At 34.3% G+C, this 21,281-nt stretch overlaps 5 protein-coding genes across 11 annotated transcripts; 2 read left to right on the top strand and 3 right to left on the bottom strand.

The window, feature by feature from the left end:
- Window positions 1-58: 58 nt before the first annotated feature.
- Window positions 59-4,080, bottom strand: ADD1 (ADD domain-containing protein 1). Of its 2 annotated transcripts, XM_066738052.1 has the most exons (6): window positions 3,818-4,080; window positions 3,650-3,742; window positions 3,283-3,444; window positions 2,974-3,211; window positions 1,989-2,892; window positions 59-1,817 (listed from the first exon to the last, which is right to left on the bottom strand). In XM_066738052.1, exons 1-6 carry the CDS (start codon window positions 3,882-3,884, stop codon window positions 897-899), a joined length of 2,385 nt encoding a protein of 794 aa, XP_066594149.1. In that variant the 5' UTR covers window positions 3,885-4,080; the 3' UTR covers window positions 59-896. The 2 variants fall into 2 exon arrangements, with proteins under 2 accessions (XP_066594149.1, XP_066594148.1); XM_066738051.1 differs by having other exon boundaries at window positions 59-2,892; window positions 3,818-4,076.
- Window positions 4,081-4,606: 526 nt separating this feature from the next.
- Window positions 4,607-7,078, top strand: LOC136780025 (TBC1 domain family member 19). The gene is made up of 11 exons (XM_066738055.1): window positions 4,607-4,775; window positions 4,864-4,986; window positions 5,071-5,278; window positions 5,351-5,438; window positions 5,511-5,571; window positions 5,643-5,873; window positions 5,952-6,026; window positions 6,097-6,331; window positions 6,417-6,618; window positions 6,717-6,903; window positions 6,983-7,078. Exons 1-11 carry the CDS (start codon window positions 4,674-4,676, stop codon window positions 7,049-7,051), a joined length of 1,581 nt encoding a protein of 526 aa, XP_066594152.1. The 5' UTR covers window positions 4,607-4,673; the 3' UTR covers window positions 7,052-7,078.
- A 586-nt stretch (window positions 7,079-7,664) lies between these two features.
- Window positions 7,665-16,238, top strand: pod1 (coronin pod1). Of its 3 annotated transcripts, XM_066738030.1 has the most exons (13): window positions 7,665-7,793; window positions 8,259-8,468; window positions 8,534-8,682; window positions 8,761-8,947; window positions 9,017-9,311; window positions 9,389-9,644; window positions 9,721-9,873; window positions 10,636-11,049; window positions 11,287-12,978; window positions 13,060-13,195; window positions 13,280-13,413; window positions 13,582-13,671; window positions 13,803-16,238. In XM_066738030.1, the coding sequence occupies exons 2-13, from the start codon at window positions 8,309-8,311 to the stop codon at window positions 13,809-13,811; spliced, it is 3,675 nt and encodes a 1,224-aa protein (XP_066594127.1). In that variant the 5' UTR covers window positions 7,665-7,793; window positions 8,259-8,308; the 3' UTR covers window positions 13,812-16,238. The 3 variants fall into 3 exon arrangements, with proteins under 3 accessions (XP_066594127.1, XP_066594126.1, XP_066594128.1); XM_066738029.1 differs by lacking the exon at window positions 13,803-16,238 and having other exon boundaries at window positions 13,582-13,787; XM_066738031.1 differs by lacking the exons at window positions 10,636-11,049; window positions 13,803-16,238 and having other exon boundaries at window positions 13,582-13,787.
- A 43-nt stretch (window positions 16,239-16,281) lies between these two features.
- Window positions 16,282-18,534, bottom strand: Ufm1 (Ubiquitin-fold modifier 1). 4 transcript variants are annotated; one of them, XM_066738036.1, is made up of 4 exons: window positions 18,384-18,534; window positions 18,157-18,213; window positions 16,713-16,843; window positions 16,282-16,510 (listed from the first exon to the last, which is right to left on the bottom strand). In XM_066738036.1, exons 1-4 carry the CDS (start codon window positions 18,386-18,388, stop codon window positions 16,440-16,442), a joined length of 264 nt encoding a protein of 87 aa, XP_066594133.1. In that variant the 5' UTR covers window positions 18,389-18,534; the 3' UTR covers window positions 16,282-16,439. The 4 variants fall into 4 exon arrangements, with proteins under 4 accessions (XP_066594133.1, XP_066594132.1, XP_066594129.1 ...); XM_066738035.1 differs by lacking the exon at window positions 16,282-16,510 and adding an exon at window positions 16,938-17,986 and having other exon boundaries at window positions 16,712-16,843; XM_066738032.1 differs by lacking the exon at window positions 16,282-16,510 and adding an exon at window positions 16,938-17,986 and having other exon boundaries at window positions 16,718-16,859.
- A 336-nt stretch (window positions 18,535-18,870) lies between these two features.
- On the bottom strand, window positions 18,871-21,239 carry LOC136779948 (beta-1,4-glucuronyltransferase 1-like). The gene is made up of 5 exons (XM_066737918.1): window positions 20,545-21,239; window positions 20,208-20,468; window positions 19,737-20,125; window positions 19,314-19,515; window positions 18,871-19,234 (listed from the first exon to the last, which is right to left on the bottom strand). The coding sequence occupies exons 1-5, from the start codon at window positions 20,833-20,835 to the stop codon at window positions 19,022-19,024; spliced, it is 1,356 nt and encodes a 451-aa protein (XP_066594015.1). The 5' UTR covers window positions 20,836-21,239; the 3' UTR covers window positions 18,871-19,021.
- Window positions 21,240-21,281: the final 42 nt, after the last annotated feature.

Consider the following 21,281-nt stretch of genomic DNA (forward strand, 5'->3'; position numbering starts at 1 on the left):
TTAAAATAAATGAGTGAGAGATACAGTAAGGATAAATGTAATTTATTTAATAAAAAAGTTTAAATTTGACACTCTGCCATTTAATGTGTACATAAGATACGATTCAAGAAAATCATTTTCACCTCTTAATCGTTATGTCCTAAATAAAATAAAAAACATTTTAATAAATTTTCTTCTCATGTTTTTGAAAAATTAATTAAGATTCGTACGATTGCTGAAATTCAAAAGAGTTATTGCCTGTTGCCTCTGATAAAAATGGATTATTATTAAATATTTTATCCTTCTATTTTTTTTAAACAATACAAGAAATGAAATAACCCTGCATTATGAAACGATCGATCTTTACACTCAGCGCTCTATACACATTTAAGTCATGATTATATTTCACAGACACTCTTTTTACCTAATGAATATAGGTAATTAAAAACTTAATCTATAGTTTTATATATATTTAATTATACAAAGTTTCAGTTTGTCTGTCGTTTAAAGATTTTTATATAAACTCATTTTAGCTTTATGGCAAGCTGCCAAAATCTTGTTGACTAATTTGAATCAATAAGATTTTTAAAAGCAAGATGAACCGTGAGCCTTAATAAAATATGTACAACAACTTACATTAGTACTGTGTAACAAAACAAAATTAAGATCTGATAAAGTTTTTACTACATTTACAAAGAGATAGATTGCGATTGTGAAAACAAATGTATAACTCCATTATAGTATATGGAGCAAGTCAGTTGAAAATATAATGAGTAGCAGTTTGAGAAGAGAAGAGGTAATGGTTTACAAATTTCGTGTTGTAGTTGTTTTAAATTTTAAAACCTCCCAAAACTAAAAATTATAAACGAGATTAAAGTTTTAAGTGAATTTACATATGGATTTTTTTAAATCCTAACTTAATCTATAATTGTACAATCCTCTTCTTGGGCATTAAAAGAGTTACGAGTTAGTTCTGTTCTCACTTGAATTCTTTCTTTCAGTTTTATGTCAGCTATAGATATATGTTCTTCTTTTGTTACATCAGTATTGTTTGACGTTTCAGCAAAATCTTTCTCCAAAACATTGTCTACATTTAGATATTTACGTTTTTGGAGCTCCCCAAGATCTTTTCTTTCCCCTTGGTTTAATTCTTTAAGTTTATCTACGTTATCTTTTGCTGTTGAATTATCATTTTCAAGCATTACATTTTCCATTTGACTTGAATCACTGTTTCTAGTTTCTTTATCAAAAAGTTTTGTAATAAAAGGAGAATTATTATTAACGAGCATTTTTAACGACACATCATCTATCTCTGGAATTCCTTGCATATCTTCGGTTTCAATGCCATGATCTTCGATGTACTGTAAATATTTGATAAATTCCTCCTCGTATTTGCCATTACCAAAGTTTTCATCAGGCCCATATTGTGTATTCGACAATAAAACATTATTGTCACTAGCAATTTTTGAAATAACAGAATGAGATATACATTTCTCATAGTCTTTTATAATAACGTCATCAACTTGAATGCTTTTATCTCTTAGCTTACACGACTTCTTATCGTGTATTCCCAAAAAATGTTCTAGCTTCGTGGACAGGAGCCACTCATTTGGTTCAATAATTTTTAATTCATCGTTGTCGGATTCCGTACTAGAGTCACTACTACAATGCATTTCGAGCGGTGACTTATAAAATTCAGCTAATGTTGAAGAATCAGGCTCATCCGATTTAGGAGTCGCCTTCTTTTGGAAGGAAGCATATTCACGTACAATACGATCATTAACATATGTTAAACCCGTTACGATCTGTAGCACTGATTTGTAAAATGACTTAGTTTTCTGAAACACAAATTGTTGCTCATTCTCTTTAGATTTATCATTTTTTAAATTTGACGATGTTAAATTTTTCATATTTTCTCTTAAATTCGAGATGATATTATGAACATCTTTGCAACACGACTGGAAAGTTTTCTCAAAAGTATTTTTCTTTGGAGCCATGGTACTATTTACCTCAATTAATTGTTTGTCAGATTGTATTTTGGACACATTGGCATCAGTGCTGACAAGTGCAACAGGTACTGCTGATCCTGTAAAATTTACAGATGGACTTGACACGGTAATTGCTGTTCTTAATTGTCCTTTAATTTCACTTTCATTATAGGTCGCCAAATTTAAACTATTCTCTGATTGTTCAACGACTACTGGCTCGTCCGAATCACTATCGAGATCTATTACATTCGAAGAATGTACGATAGTTTGTACTGTCGATGCCTTTTGTGGCAAAATAACTCGTCCACGATTTAACAAACTATTGACTTTATTCGGTATAGAAACCATTGGTGCTGACGAAGTAAATCCCATATGAAGCGTAGTGGTCGGCGTTATTCCCGTTCCTTGCGTAATTGGTTTTTGAAGTAGAGTTGCAGTTGGAATAGCATTTATAATCGCCTGACTATATACATTAGTATTTTTTAAATTAGACGATTTGTATGTTTTAATTACCGGAATCTCGTTGGTGGTTGATTTTAGAGATCTTTTGGCAATTGATTTATCATAAGTTAATACTTGATTTTCGCGAGTTATTAAAGGTCGTTCAGGAGGAGTTATAGTTTGCTTAATATCTTGATTAATATCACTTGGACGCTGAACTTTGATAAGTGGGCGGATAGGCACAGGAGCTCTGCTTATGCCATTAGTTCCCTTTCTTGAACAGAGTCTTTTAGCCATTTTGTTACTATGTGCAAAAATAGTTTCAGCACTAGAATTAGTCGGTAAAGTTTGTTCTAACTCATCAGACTCAGCTTCAGAGGCTATACGTTTACGCTTTTTTTTTCGTGGACAACAACCAGATTCATCCAAATGCAGTTTTTCATTAACTTCTGTCAAGCTCATATGCTGATCATTTTGAAGTATCCTGAAAAATATATGGTTTGTATAAAAAGAAATTAAGTTGTCTACTGAACTTTTCTTCAAGCATACACTCATGCTTTATTACCTTGTAACTGTTTTAACATGTTGCAAAAGAGCCCAACAAAGTGCTCTTGCTGAATACAAATCTTTTGGATCACATACAAAGCATTTCCACTCTTTATCATTTTTGATTCTTTTTCTAACCGTCACATAAAAATTTCGCTTTATACACTCATCGCAGAAAGTATTACTACAATAATAGCAGCAATATAAAGTCCCACCATTTGCGCACCATCTACAGAACATGTCGGTATTATCATAACCTGGAATAAAATTTATTGTAAATGAAGGCTAATCTTTGAACACTGATATAATAACAAAACAGTAGGTATACCTTGTTCAAATGTTCCATCTCCATAAAAATCTCTACACTTTCTACACAATAATGTACGTAGCAATGGATGCTCAAACATATTACAAGCATCCGCTGGAGCTGATCCAATATGTACATCACATGCTGTGCAATGTAACCTACGAAACCTGACTGAAGCAATATCTGTAACCACATACCACAGTCCATCAAAAAATACTGAATTGAGAAAATTGTTTTAAAATTTAGTAAATATTCATTATTATTTATATAAGGGATATAATGTTAAATAAATTTTAAACATTGCATTCCACTACGAAGCAGGCCTTGGCCTAAGACTACTCTTGACAGTAAACTCATTTATAAAACAATAGAATAAATGGATTTTTACCATTTCCGAACATAGATTTATAAAACTGTTTTTCTTCTGCAGATACTGCCGTGGGTAAGTTGCCTTCTACTGAGGAGTGATCTCTTTTTGACACTAAAGTAATATAAGGTTAGACTGCATCTTCACGATCAAGTTTCGTTTTTTTTTTATAGATAAAGTAGAACTTACCATTTTCTTCGGAAAAGTCATCTTTTACCTCATTTACTTGCACTTCTAACATACTTGAGATATCCATGTTAAAATTGTTTTTTTAAATAATTAAGAAAGGCAGTAGCTTTCAAAACAGTGATTATTGCACCGCCATTTTTCCTGTAAGCATAGTACCGTACCGGTTCGGTCAGTCACACACGCCACGAATCATTTTAAAGCGTTATTTAATCTTAAAAAATTTAGCTGTCGTTTAATAGGCACATACTTATAATTGTCTCTAATAACGATTTGCGTGGATGGGTTTTTTATAATAAAACACCATTGCTTGGAATATCGGATCGGTAAGTCTAAAGGGTTCAATGGATTCTGAAGACCCCTCGACTCACTGCAATGAATCAACCAGAATCAGCTGTATGAAAATTCCGGAATTTTTTTCAAACAGCTCAAGAAACTATACACTTGTATTCCCTAGTAGATCGATCAAAATTTTATTTATAAATTAAAGAATTACTGATGAGTTTTCAGTAGTCATTTTCTAATAAAATTGTGAGGCAGAAAGAACAATATTAAAAAATCCTTTGTTTAAAATTGTTGCGTTGATTGTGAAAGGCGGGAAAGCTGTTTCTTTGATGATCTCATGTATATTCTGATTACCTCTTCTTTTTCTAGCGAAATATATGTACGAAGGATTACAAGTAACAAAGCAAACGAAAAGTTCAAATCCACGTGATACATTTCGCAGGAATTTATATTTACCACATGTTGCGATAGAAGAGATAATTGTTTACAAATGGCGCCTAGCTCCAAAGCTCCAAAGCGAATAGTGAAATGGATTGAATTCTTATAGACATTTTCCTTATCTCGTTTATCAAACATGGAAGATGTGAAAAATTTCTCTCTAAATGAATCGGCACGAAAATTTACCGAAGATATTCAAAGAATGGCTAATTACAGAAGTCTCTATAGCGAAATACAGGCGAGTTTTTTTGTTGTTGTGTGCAGAAGAAAACGGGAGTCGTACCTAAATGCCTTCAATAATAAGGAAATTAATGTTCTTTCTTTAGAAACTAGTGGCATCGACTGCTGTGAAAAAAGATGACTTTCAAAATAGTCTGATTGAAGCATTGAAAAGTAATGGACTGGAGACGGAATTGAGAAATACTGTTTTTCATTGGGCAAGAACGAAGGTTGTTAATAGAAATTTGTTCGATTTTTAAACATTATGATTCTAATTTTAAAAATTGTACCCACAAATTCATGTACTGTTACAGGAAATAGCTCATTCGAAACCATCTCCTCAAATAGATAACGTCGATTTGAGCTATTTAAAAAAAGCTCAGATACAGTGGGAACGTCGAATTCAAAAATCATTAAATTCCATGTGCAGTGAGCTGAATGTTCCTTTAGCTCGTTTACGACCAGGCCCAGATAAGGATGAGTTGTCGGAAAAATGGAATGAACTGAGTACCTACGACATTGGTAATTTGTTTGTATCCATGATATATAATCAAACAAAGATACAAAAAAAAATAAAAAATTAAATAATTCTAGACTTAAGCCAGTATCGGCCGCTTTATGCCCCGAAAGATTTCTTGGATGTTCTTTTTTCTATAAGGGATCCGACTTTCAAAAAACAAGTGTACGTTCGTATCTTCGTTATTCCTGCATTTTTTTATATGGCTTTATCTTTATTTTGCAATTGAAATTTCAGAGAAGGACTGCATTGGGAGTTCAGTCACATCCAGATTCGCGTTAAAACCCTTTCGCAACTGGTGATGTGAATTAAACAATATCATTTCAATTATGCATAGACAATTGATATTTTCTATTTATTTTGTTACAGAGAGAGCTGTACATGGAATTAAGTCAAGGAACACCTTTACTCGGCGTAAATCCAAACATGCCAGCGAGTGGAAATTTTTCCAACTTGGAAACTGAGAGGACTCATATAGGTGAGAAAGTATTAATTTCCAATCACGCTCCGGTCGCTCAAGAATTTTTAAAACAAGGCTGTCCACGAGCGTTGCGTGGTCGCATTTGGTCTTTAGTTTTAGGCTCTACTGTGAAGGAAAATGTAAGTTTTTTTCGTACGTTTTTACATTAGTCATTGTGACAAGACTATCCTCTATTATAAACATACCAGTCTTTTTAGGATATCGAATATTACGAGGAATTGAAAAATATAGTTCTGCAATATGATATTGTTATAGATAAATTAATATTTAAGGTAATTACTCCAAATATAGTGTAGGAATATTTAAGGATGGAGTTTTTGCCGGTGCCTTTCATCTTTCTAGGACGTACAACTAACGGCGAGTAACGACGATCAGTATTTTGTATTCGAAGATGTTCTTTACAAGACAATGCTGTGTTTCTCGAGAGATTCGGAGATCCTTGTGCCAGTGACAACCGACAGGAGCGCAGGTGGTCAAGTAATTCACGCGGTTCTCCAAGGAAAACCAGCAACTTTGGAAAATACATTAGTCTTTCCACCAAGCGGTGTTATTCCTTTTCACGGGTTCACCATGTACGGTAGGCTTAACGTTACATTCACGAATTTGGCAGATGGAAAAAAACGAGAATGAATTTAATCTTATTAAATATACATTTTGCACAGCTACTCCATTTTGTTATTTGTACGACGATCCTTGCGCCATGTACTACACTTTTCGCGCATTTTATTTGAGATATTGGTTCCGGCTCCATACTGTCTCCAGCCACGAACAGGGTATTGTGGCACTCTGTCTCCTGTTTGAAAGGCTCCTACAATGCCACGAGCCACAATTGTGGGCGCACTTCAGAAGCATGCACATTCAACCGTAAGTTTCTTTTGTCCACCTTTCATTTTATTCTTAATATATCCAACAAAAAAAAACTGTCCCATTGTTTTATGGAATCTTTTTTGCTAAAATTTCAGTGCCAAGGTGGTATTCAAGTGGATTATGCGCGGCTTTAGTGGCCACTTACCTCCCGAGCAATTGCTACACCTTTGGGATTTAATTCTCGGTTACGATTCGTTGGAAATCATTCCATTGCTGGCCGTTACCATTCTCAGCTTTAGAAAAGAGAATTTACTGCAAGTCAATAATTTACACGGCGTCGAGGTAATACTTTTTGAATGTATAAAAGCAAACGTTTCTTTTTAATCTTTTGATTATGGTTAATTTTTTGCCTCATTTTCAGTCTGTTCTAGCTGATCTGTCTTCTTTGAAAATTATGCCACTCTTACAACTCGCTCTTTTGCAGGAATAGTAGTTTTATATAAATTCTTATATGATAAATGTGATATATATTTAATAAATTTTATTGAATTTTAAATTATTTGTTTATAAATATTAAGCACCTGTTGTGATAATCATGTATTTTTAAATTAATGACATCATCGATATGAATTATCGATCCTGTTCCTCCTCGATGGTGTAATAACTCTCTCACGATGATGTTCTATGCCGGAGTTATAAAATGTCACAAACCAAACACGTCTCTAACTTTATCGCAAATTAGTTAATTTTGAATAATAATAAGCACTTATTATTCAAACAAGCATCATTTCGAATTTCCTTCTAGCAATACATGAAATTCTATAAAATATTATACACATATATACATTAAAAGTATATTGTAAATACAGTAAAAAGTTGGGACGTTACATGTGTATGTTTATACAACTTAATTCCATTTGGAATAAAGTTGAGATCTGTTGTATTTATTTTTATCAAATTCAGGCATAAGATATTCATAGTATTCTGTATATAATGTAAAATTAAGGCTCGCTTTGCTGGTGTTGGAGAAGAGAAGATGGGAGGGATGGAAGAAGGAGGAGGTAGAGAAAGTGGTGGGGGAACTTTCCTGTTTCCGGCTGTCAGCCGACTCTACTAGAGACGCCTACTTGCTTTTCTGCCTTGTGTGTTTATAGTGTTACGCAGCCCGATATTGGAGCATCTACGTGCCAATTTAGAATTAAAATCTCTAACGAGACGATTCTCGTTCTTTCGTGAGTATTCAGAAGAATCTAATCAACATATTTACACTTCCCCAATAGAAATAAATGTACTTGTTTTTCATAATTCCTACAAGGTCCTCTGCATTATTCCGGCTGTTAAGGGTGGGGTGGTTCTCACCCCCGAATTATATTAGTCATGCACGATTTTAAAAAACCCAATACCTTTTTTGTTAATAATGCCAATATTTATTTACCTTCTTCAAATGGACGCATGTTAAATATGGGAGACTTCGTGACGCATACTCTTTTCTTACCATTATACAGATGGACAATTTGTACCGTATCCATAAAAAAAGTTTTTCTCAATTTATCATTGAAAATTTTCCAAATTCATTATTTATATTAAATTTTAATTATTATTGTGCTTTTTTTATTATTGATAGTTAATTACTTTTCGTTTCCTATGTGTATGGCTTAATTTTTTTTTTATCATTACGTTATTATAATTTTCTCTAGATTACATGACCAAATAAGTGTTTTGCCCAAGAGACCGTTGTAATATCAAAATGGCTTGGCGCTTTAAAGCATCCAAATACAAAAATGCAGCTCCCATTGTTCCCAAGCCAGAAGCTTGTATTCGAGATATCTCAGTTGGCTCTTACCAGACTTATGGTAACAACATAACAGCATCTGCCGCTTTTATGGCATTCAATGTTGATCATAATGGTAAGTAATTGTCATAAGTTATTTTTTTAAGGAGTAATATTACACATTTTCTATTGAAATTGTAGGATCTAGCCTTGCAGTATTACCTCTTGAAGATTGTGGCAGAAAGAGCAAAACTATGCCCCTGCTTCATGCACATACTGATACAGTAACTGATATGGATTTTTCACCTTTTCATGATGGTTTACTTGCTACAGGATCTCAAGATTGCCTTGTTTGTATAAACTTAATAGCCACTTTATATTTCCTTTTCATTTAGTTAAATTTGAAACATTGTTATTTTGGTCTTTAGGTAAAATTATGGCATATTCCTAAAAGCGGATTAGAAGAATCTTTATGCAATCCTGAATGTACCTTTTCTCATAGACAGCGGAGAGTAGAAGCTGTTTGCTGGCATCCAACTGCTGAGCATTTATTGGCAACCGTATCATACACTAATCTAACTTTGTGGGATGTGTTGTCTCAGCAAGAACTTTTTTGTAATAATACCTTCAAAGATTTAAAAAAATACTATGTGTTTTCATGGAATAATATTCTTTTTTTTACAGCTAACAATGAGCATTCAGAAGTTATTCAATCATTAAGCTGGAAGCAGGATGGAACTCTTTTGTCAACATCTTGTAAGGACAAGCAAATCAGGATAATAGATCCTCGTGCTTCATCTTATATTGTTAATACCAGCTCAAGCCATCAAAGTATTAAAGATTCTAGAATTGTATGGTTAAATAATGATAGAATTCTGACTACTGGATTTGATGCTGCAAGACTTAGACAAGTTTATATAAGAGATCTAAGGCGTTTGAATGATCCAGTCAAAACATTAGAGCTTGATTGTAGCACAGGGTAAATTTTTTCTAACAAAATGTCCTTTAACAAAATTATTTTAATTTTCATTTCACTGATTAATACATTATTTATAGGATTCTGATGCCACTGTTTGATCCGGATACAAACATGCTTTTCCTTGCTGGAAAGGGAGATACCACTATTATTTACATGGAAGTGATGGATAAGGATCCATACCTAGTTGAAGGTATACGTCACAGCGGAGAACAAACTAAAGGTGTTTGCTTGGTACCAAAAAGAGCATTGAATGTAATGCAAGCTGAAGTGAATAGGCTACTGCAGTTAACTTCCAATATGGTGATACCCATTATGTATCAAGTCCCCCGTAAAGTAAGTGCTAATTTAATGTGTTTAAGAATGTTACTTTTTTTTCATTTCTTTCAATTTATTTTCTTAATATTTCTAGACATACAGGGACTTTCATGCAGACTTATATCCAGAAACAGCTGGCTATATTGCAGAAAATACTGCGGCTACATGGATGAAAGGTCACAATGTTCCAGTACCAAAAATTTCATTAGACCCTGCTAAGAGGAATAAAGGGGAAGAACCAATTACTGTAAGTATCTTATACAATTTTGAGCTGTTTCATGTCATTAAAAAGACTCATAATTTTTTCATTCGTACTGAATTTGCATGGTCTCTACAATTAGGCATGTACTTTCTCAAATTTTTGATGCGTAAGCTTATAAATCGTGAATAAAATGTTTGTGTGTGGAGTATATCTATGTATATAGGTTTGAGCTTAATGTATTATTATTTGCAAGAGAAAATATTTTTACTGAGTAGTAGTATATGAAATAAAAACAGCTGTACCGCTACCATATACCTTACAGCAGTATAGTAATTAATCCATCTCTTTATTTGTTTGATTCAATAATTTTGATTATTTATATGCACAATTCAGTGATTTTTTTCATAGTATGTATACATTTTTTCATATTTCAGATTTCCAAAGTATAATTTTTATTTTATGCGTTAGCACCATACAGTATATTCCTGGCACGTGTAATTTTATGGCAATCGATGTTCTGTAGCTTACTCTGTGAGCGTAAGTAATTTTAAGTACGGCGTGTGAAAAAATTGTATTATTAGGCAGGCTTATACTTCTTCACACGAAGAAATGAACTGTTTCTTCTCTTTCATTATGTGTCCTGCCTAAAATACAATAATAAAATTGATATGATACGTGTGCTAAAAATTTTGTATTCGTGGTGTGCGTGTGTATATATGCGTACGAATGTAAAGCTAAAACTATGGAAAGGCTTGATTTTCCGGTTCTGGCCGGTCTGTATCATTAAGGAATTTAATGTACCTTTAGGTACACAAAGGAAACTTAACGACGCTCAAAGACAATCAACGAGAAATCAAAACGGAGCCAATGAAATCGGTTAAATCCATAGCCATAGCGACCCCAAAAGGATACTCGAAAGTGATGACTACTCGTGAGAAGGAGAAAGAGAGGGAGAAGGAAAGGGAGAAGGAGAAGGAGAGAGAGAGGGAGAAAAATGCGGAAAATAATATTGAAAAGTTGGACGAGTGTAACAAAATCGAAATGGAGGACGATAAGGCTAAGATGCAGAATGGAGGACAAGCCGTACCGCCAAAGCCATTGCCGAGAGCTTCAAGAGCCAACAGTATATCTGAGGATGAACCAAAACCAGTTGCACGACCGCGAACATCGCCAAATCCGGTAGTTACATCGGTGAATCCAAATGCGATTGGTGGATACAAGGTTGTACCATTAGGCTATAACAATTTTTACAATCAGGGAAATATGTAAATTCTATATTAAGCAAAGAGCGTTTTCTGGTTTGAGTGATTCGATCGTGTGTATTCATTTTCAATCCATTACATCGTATCATACCATTTTTTAACAATATTCAATTTATCTGTAATATAATTATATTTAGGATTCGATAAGTATTGGTTGATATTTTAGAGTTTATTTAATGAATTGTTTTTATTACAGCCTCGCCTTGGTCCAAAACCGTTCCAAGCAAAATCTGGGAGCCAAGAGTTTTCGTTTGACAAAGTATTTTCTGTGCCCGTTGCACCCAACAGCGATGCAAATGGTTACACACCGGAAGCTAACACGCCGGTTGATGGAAGCGTTGAGGAAAAGTCACCAACTTATACCAACGAGCGTATGAAGGATACTGAGAATGGAAAGAGCGATTCGAGTTCTATGGAGGAGGACGCAAACTCCAGTGATTCCGGATACAAACCAAAAACACCTAGTACAGCCGAGAGAAGGAAAGTTTTCGAGACAAAAGTCAAGGACGAATCACCGGAAAACGAAGATGTTGGAAATTTCGAGCGATCGGGTGTCAACAGAAATTCCATTGCTGAACGGAGACGTTTGTACGAAAGCCGATCGGTTTCTGTGACTGATGGTAATTTGGCAGAAAAAGCCATGGGATCGCCAACCGCGTTGAGACGAAGGGATTCGTTCAAGGTTAAGAGCGAGATAATCAAGGAGGATGAAGCAAAGAAAATCATTCCAATGCTGAGACAGCAAAGTATGGATCCGAGATTGGAGAAGCCAGAACCGGTTGCGACACCTACGCCAAAGAGGACATCAACTGTTTTTGGCAGAGTATCGAAATTCAGGCACTTAAAGGGTACACCAGGTCACAAATCCACCCACATCGAGAATATTCGTAACATCAGCCGACAGATATCTGGCGAGTGCGATGGTTTCCATGCCAATCCTGATCGTGTCGCTGTACCTCTCAGTGGGCCAGGAGGAAAGATTGCTGTGCTAGAATTGAAGAAAACTGGCAGGCTGCCCGATGGAGTAATGCCCGCATTGGTTCAAGGGGCTTCTGTCATGGACTTCCAATGGAATCCTTTCGATAACAGACAACTGGCAGTCGCCTGTGATGATGGAATGATCAGATTATGGGAAATTCCTGATGCAGGACTAATGGAACCGACCAATGAGCCTAAACACATCATCGAGGCACATGCTGATAAAATTTATTTAATCAAGTTCCACCCACTAGCTGCCAATGTCTTGGCATCAGCTTCTTACGATATGACGGTTAAAGTTTGGGATCTATCAAGTTTGTCATCTTGTGAATCGATAATTGCCAAGATCACTCTTTTGAATCACACGGATCAAATATTTAGCTTGGCATGGTCTCCCTGTGGGCAATTTTTAGCCAGTGCCTGTAAAGATGGCAAGCTTCGAATTTACAAGCCCAGAGCTACGGACGTTCCGGTGAAAGAAGGAAAAGGACCAGTTGGTACAAGAGGTGCCAGGGTCATTTGGGCATTGGACGGTCGATACTTGGTGGTAATGGGCTTCGACAAAGTATCCGAGCGACAAATTCTCGTATTCAAAGCGGATAGTCTAATCAGTCCATTAAACACCGTCGGCTTGGACGTTTCACCAGCTATTCTAATGCCGTATTACGATGAAGACAGCTCAACCCTGTTTCTCACTGGACGCGGTGACTCCACAATTTATGCCTTCGAAGTTACAGAGGAAGCTCCCTATTGCTGTCCTTTGAGTCATCACCGCTGTAGCACTTTACACCAAGGTCTCTCGTTTCTTCCCAAGAATAAATGTGACGTTGCCAGTGTAGAATTCGCATCTGCCTTGAGATTAACCAACAATACAATTGAACCTCTCAGCTTCACCGTACCGCGTATCAAGGTAATTGAGGTTTTCGTTTGATTATTTTTTATATTATTTACAAAAATTTCTTTCAAAAATAAGCATTTGTACATTCCTCAGAGCGAGCTTTTCCAAGATGACTTGTTCCCTCCGACTAAAGTCACGTGGAAGCCAACTATGACCGCTGCAGAATGGTTCAGTGGCGCCAATAAACAGGCGTCTAGAATAAGTCTCAAACCACCTGGAATGGAATGCCGTAAGTGATGATCTTTCCATGTGAACTCTAAATCTCAGATCAAATCATAAATTAAATACGAATTTTCTAATAAATTTGTTGCAGTTTCCGATCAAGTTCAATCTGTAATTACCGCCCCTCCTCCTCAGTCAGTAAAGCAATCTCAAAGCGCTTTCTCCATTTCTTCGCAACCTTTTAATAGAATGTCTAGCTGGGACGTGAAAGCGAAGCAAGAAGAGGTAAGCAAAAATTAGTTTATTTGTTGAAATGTAATCAAGTATCATAATGCATGGTTGTTCAGGTTTGGTAAATATTGAAATCGAAAAGTTGGTTTATTCATTTATTTATTTTTTATTTTCGTTACTATAATATCATGTATTTGTATTGTGCGTCGTATGTTGTGGTAGCTGCAAAAAACGATGAGCCATTTGGTTGGTGATGTAATCCAGTGCTCATTGGAACAGGACCACATGGAAGGTGTAGATGAACATGAATGGGTAGGTCTTTATTGGTAATTTTACTATTTTTATATATATTTAATTCGACGTGATAATCTGGTTTGTGTTTGCTTTCAATCAGTGTATGTCTCGTTATATATTTCTGCAATAAAATATTCTTTTCATTATAGGACGAATGAGTATCACCGCTGGATTATTATAAGCGAAGAGTAATCCAAGATTTAAGTATAGGTGTAGTCATTTGATAAATGAGATATATAACTTAAAAATGATATAGCCAAAGTAATGACTGAATGCGCTAATGCTCTGGACGATTATAATGAAAAGGAACTTCCAATTATTTTATAAAAGGAACCAAAACGAGTCCAGTGCTCTCAATTTTATATTCATTTTTCACTTTTTAACGGTGTATTTTTCATATCTATATAGCGAAAATATGCAACCAAGCCTTGTTCAGTGGAATAAACAGTCATTAGCTTTTTATTAATCATTGTGATAGAAAAGCATTAAAATACAAAAAAAAGATTGTAAGGATATTTTGACATCTTTGAAAGACTTTAACGATACAGCAGGCGATGAATTTTATAATATAGGAAACACGTGATGGTGTAACTCTAGTCTTGAATTGTTCTCTTAGATTTTGTTTCATCATGAAAATTAGAGATTATATTTTAGTATAATCATTTTGCATTATTAATTGTTTTATGAATAAAAATGAGGTATATGTACGTGATTTTTTATTTTTACGTGAACATAGTATTTATAGCTATTAATGAAAAGAATTGTTTAAAATTTTACAACCTATGTGAATTTGCTACGAAATTTGATGAAATTTAGGCAATATTCTTCAATACAGAATATCAAATATATCAAGTTAAAAAAAGTTACAAATATTGTTTTAAAAAATTACAAAAAAAATATTAACATAATTGAATACATACGTATTTAAACGAATACCATAAAATTGTGCCATTTTTTAGAAAGGGAATAGGCGTTTTATTTTTAAATTAAAGAATTATTTAATCACTACACGATTGCATTGTAATCAAATGACTTTGTTGAAAGCAATGGTATTTTAATATAATTTGTTTGTTCCCTTACATTAAAATAGTATGATATACCGTCGATTATTATGCACTGTTTATGCAGCATTAATCATTCCGAATATATTATTTATTGAATTATGTAGATGACCACTTACAACGTATCATTTTAACGGTAGAAATGATTATGTTTTTAGTAAATATTATACTCTTATAACGTGTGTGATCTTGGGAAATTACTTTCTTTAGAATCAAATATTAATGATATACATTCTACGCTCTCACGCACATATTAATAATTATAATCTACGAGGTAACTTGTAAGAAGTATGCATGTATCAGCATTAAGTGGTAAATCGATGCGTTAGTTGAACAATGAAGAATTATATTAACAAATAAAAATGGATCGGTCGTAAGTAGAGCACTTTCGAGGCTTCCGCGATACTCAACGTTCAAAATGAATGATAAAATTTTTATACTATTTACATTTTATCAATGTATTTTATTTATGTATCAGAGGACTCGACAATTTTAATACTGTGTAACATTTTTCTACTGCGAATGTTTGTATTTTAATGAGAATGTATTTATCGTCTGTATGCAAAGGTAGTGTTACGGTGCTATGTCTCGTTTTAAGCATTTATTACACGCGATCATTATAAATCAGGTTTAACTGTATACAGTTTAGAAAACATTCGAGCAAAACACCTTTGTATTATCGAAGCTCAGTCCAAAAAGTCTTCTGCCCTAAAATAATCAAACTACAATTAATAGAAATTATTACACATATGGTAATATTAAATATTTTTTTGGCAATATTATAACGCTGCAATCAAAAAATTTTGCTCTAGTACTATAAAAAAGTTTTAACTTCAATTCACAATTGCTCAATGTAGATCACTCTAATAAAAAAATTACATTTGGTATGTTTATAATGTAATAAAGATACTAGGAAGATCTTTATGGTAATTTTAACAGATTTCGCAACTTACAATTTTTCGATGTAACTCATTGATAAATCGCCTAACACGGCCATAAAACCCAGAATTATTCCATGCCACTCATTCAAAGTTGTGAAAGCATTACTCTACGTAGAATTTTTGTTTTTTACGACAATACTTATAAGAATGGAGATTTATCGATGTACCGACGATTAATTTTGTATTTAACGAAGGAAATAATTTTGTTGGGGGAAGTTCTTCTTGTGTACCGTGATATTCATCAATCAAATCATCGAAATTCCATATTTTCCTAATGCATCTTTGTCATACGTCATTATTGTTATTGTGTAATATTATATTACAATTCGATTTGCATCTATACTTCTATCTCGCTCCACTTACGAAGGATATTGAATTTCTTAGTCCGACGTTCGCTCTCTTATAGCACAAAGGAAGATTTAAAATATATATCGCAAAATTAATTTAAGTGTATCTGTCGAACTTTGTGCTACAATTGATCATGACGTACCTAATTTTATCATGTAATAATATACCTTTGTATCGATCTTATACCTTACATGTATTTCACTTATAAAATATTTCTATCATGATTATGTTAAATGCATATTTATTTTCCTCTCCCTCTCTTTATTAATAAATGCGTATTCAGTTAAATCAATTTTTACTCAAATAATAGTTTATTTAATTAATATATAAGCATGTACTTGTGTAAAAAATAATTTCATAACATAACTTTTATGATATTTTATATAATTCAATATATTGTAATTGAGTTTTATAAAATGATTGGACTAAAGAGTGATCATCTACTTGCTCCCACACGATCTCGTGGAATTAATCGTAATTCTGATCCATGTTTAAGGAAAACATTTCCTAAAAAAATTAGAGTTTGTTAATATATTGTTAATTTTTATTAATAGACCTATATGTCTTAGCAGAAAGTCACTACACTTTTTACAGTATGTACCTTTTTTACAATATCAACATATAAAGACGAAAACACCATAAGTGTAAGAAGCATAGGTGAAACGAAAAACCTAATATTAACGATATTAGTTTCAAGAATTTTTAGTACCTGCTGTTTGTTGCGGGTTGATACCTATACCGTCATCCGTAATAATTGCCGATGTTGCCGGGGTTACTTTGAATTCTTCAGCAGCGAATTTTAACACAGCCGTAAATGGTGTTTGGTCAGGTACACTAAATCTGTAAACATTTTAAACTAACGACACACGCTTAAAATGTCAAATCCGAATATACATATAAAGGTTTTATTAAATTTAATCATTTTTACAATTACCATTTACAATCCTCCTCTATATCGTTCCATATTAAATAGTCTAATTGTTTTTGTGCCAATTGCAGTCTCTTATAAACTACATCATAAATTGCATTAGGACCGTACAAAAGTGTTTTAAAAATCTTAACTAAACTGGCATAAGTAAACTGATTATTTGATATCCATTTATCTCCTTCCTTTTTCATATTTCGGCCAAAATAAAATATTGCATCCAAGTAATATATAGAAAAGTCTGTATTATTTTTCACAAAAGTCAAAAATACTTCTTCCTCAATATTAGAAAATTCTAAACATGTATCAAGATCATTGTCTGATACTTTACTGATTAAAATTTTAACAATTAATTTTTTAGTTTCACTATCATCAGGTAATTCATTAGCAAATGAAAGAATTTTTGAAAGAAGACCATCAGACAACATTTTATGAATACATAATGTAACTTCAGTTTGGTGCCCTATTTTAGCAAAATGTTCCCATTCAATAAGCAATGCTTCGTCTTCTATTTCAGAAGCTGGAACACCTATTCCCTCCATTGATTTTATTATATTATTAAAGTATGCAGAACCGGTTAATGTATTATTAAAGAATTTTTGTAATCTTTCTTGTCCACAAGACCTACTATATAAGTTTAAATATTCATCTACAATACTAACTGGTAAAGAAAGATTCTTTAAATAAACTTCGAGTATTTTGTCACATGCTAATTCAAGTTCTTGACAGCTATACACAGCTTTTCTATTCTTTAATTTACAATGATTGTACAAGTGGCATTCAAAAATATACTTTTTCTCTTCTTTGTATACTTTTTTTATAGTTGCTTCTATAAACTCTGCACAATGAAAAACTTTTGTAACATCATGAATAGTAGTATTTTTGTTGATATTAGGATTTTCTAGAATTGCATGATAAACATCTAACATTTGCAATATTTCAGAGAAATTATTGTCTGACATCCTGATCTATTCTTGAAATTATTCCAATTCCATCCACACAGCTTTAATGGAAGTAGGCAGCCTTTCATCTTCTGGCAATCGATGGAGATATATTATCTGTTTAAGAGAAAATAAATCAAATATAAACTAAAATGAAAAGGAAAAGAAATATACAATTTTCATGCCAGAAGAATCAGGTTATAATCCAAAATTTAATTTGATCTTAGTTTTTGGAATAGGTCAGAATAGGTACTGATGTCAACAGTATATTACAAACAATTACTTACACCTTAAAAGGTAATTTTGGATCTGACGTGAGAGTAACTTTAAAGGTAACCTTGGACCTGCAAAATATCAATAATTCTTTATATTATCAAAATATATTAAAAAAACCTATAACATATGTTTCGCATGGATAAAAGTTACATTTCGAAAAAGCAGCCTTCGCTCGGGTTTATATATTTAATTTATGTTTTACGTCGAAAAATAATTAGAAAAATTATTAAGTACGTACGCCATTGTATCCTATATAAAACAGTTTACTTCAGTCGTTACTAAATTCACCTAATTATTGTAACTTTAACCTCAAACTTGCAAAAAAATAATTGACACAACTCACACAAGCACGCTAGCAAGTAGCAAGTAGTCACACCGCACACGTTGTATTTTGCTACGAAGCTATTTAGTACAGTTGCCGAACGAAAGATGGAGTAAATGTCTACTTAGAGACTTGGACTGTCTTGGAGTTTGAACTCGTAACCGTACTTTTAAACAGAAAAACTACAAGTATTAGCGAAGATACGGTTAAGCTTTTGGATTGGAAACTGTTAGTTGGGTATGTAGTGGAGAAATTGCAGTTTCTGGTTCTCTATTGAGCCTTTTGTTGAGCTTTCGGTTACTCTACGTCGGGTAAAACTGATTCAGAGTATAGCTTTATGTATATACTTGAAAATTTTTTATTATTGTATTATAAATATTGGATCTATAATTGGTAAAAAAGAATGAGAGTTTATTAATTGGAGGCATACTGGATGAAACATACAAACATACTGTCAGATGTATAACAAAATGAATCGTTTGTAAACCATAAACAATGATGAAACAATTAATTTATTCTAACTTTTATTATTTTAATAATCTACATATTGTCTTCTATGGAGCACATCTTCTATTCAGAGGATATTGATTGAGCAAGCGTTTTATTGTACGTTGATAAATCTTTGCGTTTCTTTTCTCCTGAGGGTGTAAAAACTCTTGTCTTCTCGAATTAGTTTTTTGCGATTTTCGTTTTATTCCTGGTGTATGTACTAAAAAGGCACCGTCAAGCACAACAAGGCGATAATTCAACAGGCACATCTCGAACATCTAACACATAGTATTAATCTAATATAAATATTATATAACATTATATATACAAAACTAACAAAATTATACGTATACAAACCTGGGCCATTTTGTCCTGTTTCCCTTCCCAGGACATTTCTTCGGCATAAAGAGGATCCTCGCGAGTCCCAATGAAAACGGGTTCCCACCTATTGTAGGGAAATTCTCGTTTCGTAATTATCAAAGGTTTAACTCTTTCTGGATCTGGTCGAACCAGCCATCTTGTGAGACCTGGAAATCTCTGGCAGTGGGGACACAGAAATCTGAAATTTTTCCAAAAAATTTTTTTTGTTAACTATACAAAACTTAGCTTTTTAAGAACAAATGTCCTTCGAATAACTGTTGAACCGGAAACCAACAATAAAGATATACCTTTCAAACAGTTTAAAGGCTTTTTTGCTCAAATAAATTTCACATATCCATAATTTCCGATTCGACCCTTATTCCAACAACTTCCTACCAAACTAGGTGATAAAATATGAACCTATGGAAATATACCGCGAGACCAGCTCTAATGGCAGCTAGTAGCTGCTTTTTATTAGTCGGTGGAGTTTCATTCGCTTCGATCTCAAAAACCGGAAGTACGAAGACTACACCGAGCTTGGGAGTTTTTCCTCGGACCATCTCAATGAAACCGGAGGCCAGATTATCACTGGGTAGTAATTCTATGTCAGAAACAAGCACGCGGGCAGTTTTGGCCTCCATTCTTGCTACGTTTCTCGCAACATTTATGGGATAAGTCATGGCTCGTTTCCGTCTTTCCGTTTCCGCTTCTCGCCACTGTAGATCTGAAGCTGCGCAGTCACCTTGACTCAAGGTCACCTGGCCAAGAGCCGGAGGTCTTCCGGCTGGAAACACCAAATGCACGGAGACCTGCGAATGATTGATATACGATACATTGTACACGATGGTCATTTGTATATCGAAGAATCGGAAAAACATGAGGAAAAAATACTTTAGCCATGGCTTCTTCGCATCTGCAGGCTCGATCGAGCAAAGCAACGGCGAGGCCAGCGTCTAATCCGGGAGCGAAAATGGTCAAACTGATGGGTCCCTGCCACCTTTTGGCAAGCTCAACCACGCTGTAAACCTGATCGGCCGTTGCGTGGGTGCATAGAGTCACCTGCGGCAATTCCTCCTGCGCAGCTCGGCCACGCATGATAAACGGAAGTACCCGGTATGGACTTCTCTCTCTGGTTTCCGGGCTCCAGGCGACCTTGAAGAAGAAAGAAAAATTACAATAATCGTTCTGGCGGATCGCGCGATTTTGGTTTATTCGTTAAGTCGCCGACCTTGGACGGATGATAAGAGAGCACATCCGGTAGTGCGTAGTACCAGTAGCACGAAGTGTTGTTTTTCGGTCGTTGACCAGCCATGTACATGCCGGCTGCATAAGCCGGGGCACCAATTGGCACATCCTGCTGCTGGGTAGGTGGTCGACTCGACGATCCAAAAACTTCTTCTTCATTGCCGATCACAAGAACCGGAAGTTGCAAACCTTTGCTCGATAAGAGTCGACCAGCCACCAGTAACGAAATCGCCAATGATGACCAAAGTACCAGTCTTCGTATATAAGCTCGCATTCTTTATACTCAAATTCCAAAATATCCTTCCAAAAATGTTATACCGGAAGTAACGAGTAACGAGTGTATGTAAACAAAAATTAGTGATTCGAACCAAAATTAATTAGACGGTGGTATTAGAGCTTGAAATGCTTAAACGAGAGAAAATTGTTGTAAAGATTTTTTTTTATTCTGATTTTGGTAATTTATTAGTAATTGAGAAACCGAAAGTTAAAGAGGTACCAGATGAACGTTGACACAGGTTTGGGAAAAAGCTGGAATTTTAGGAGAAAGGAAGGGAGAATTAGTTTTTGTGGATCTATGGAACGTTCGGACACTCGCGATCTCGATCGATCTTCGCGTTTTCGCGAGACGGTAGAAGGAATTTCATGTTTGCAGCAAGTAGCGGTGCTCGGTGCGGAGCCTCCGACCACTTCTGACGCAACACTGCTGCGATACCCGAAGCT

This window comes from Prorops nasuta, unplaced genomic scaffold (genome assembly GCF_024137725.1).
Source record: "Prorops nasuta isolate Cenicafe-Biocafe unplaced genomic scaffold, Cenicafe_Pnas_1.2 PNAS00018, whole genome shotgun sequence".
Taxonomy (NCBI): domain Eukaryota; kingdom Metazoa; phylum Arthropoda; class Insecta; order Hymenoptera; family Bethylidae; genus Prorops; species Prorops nasuta.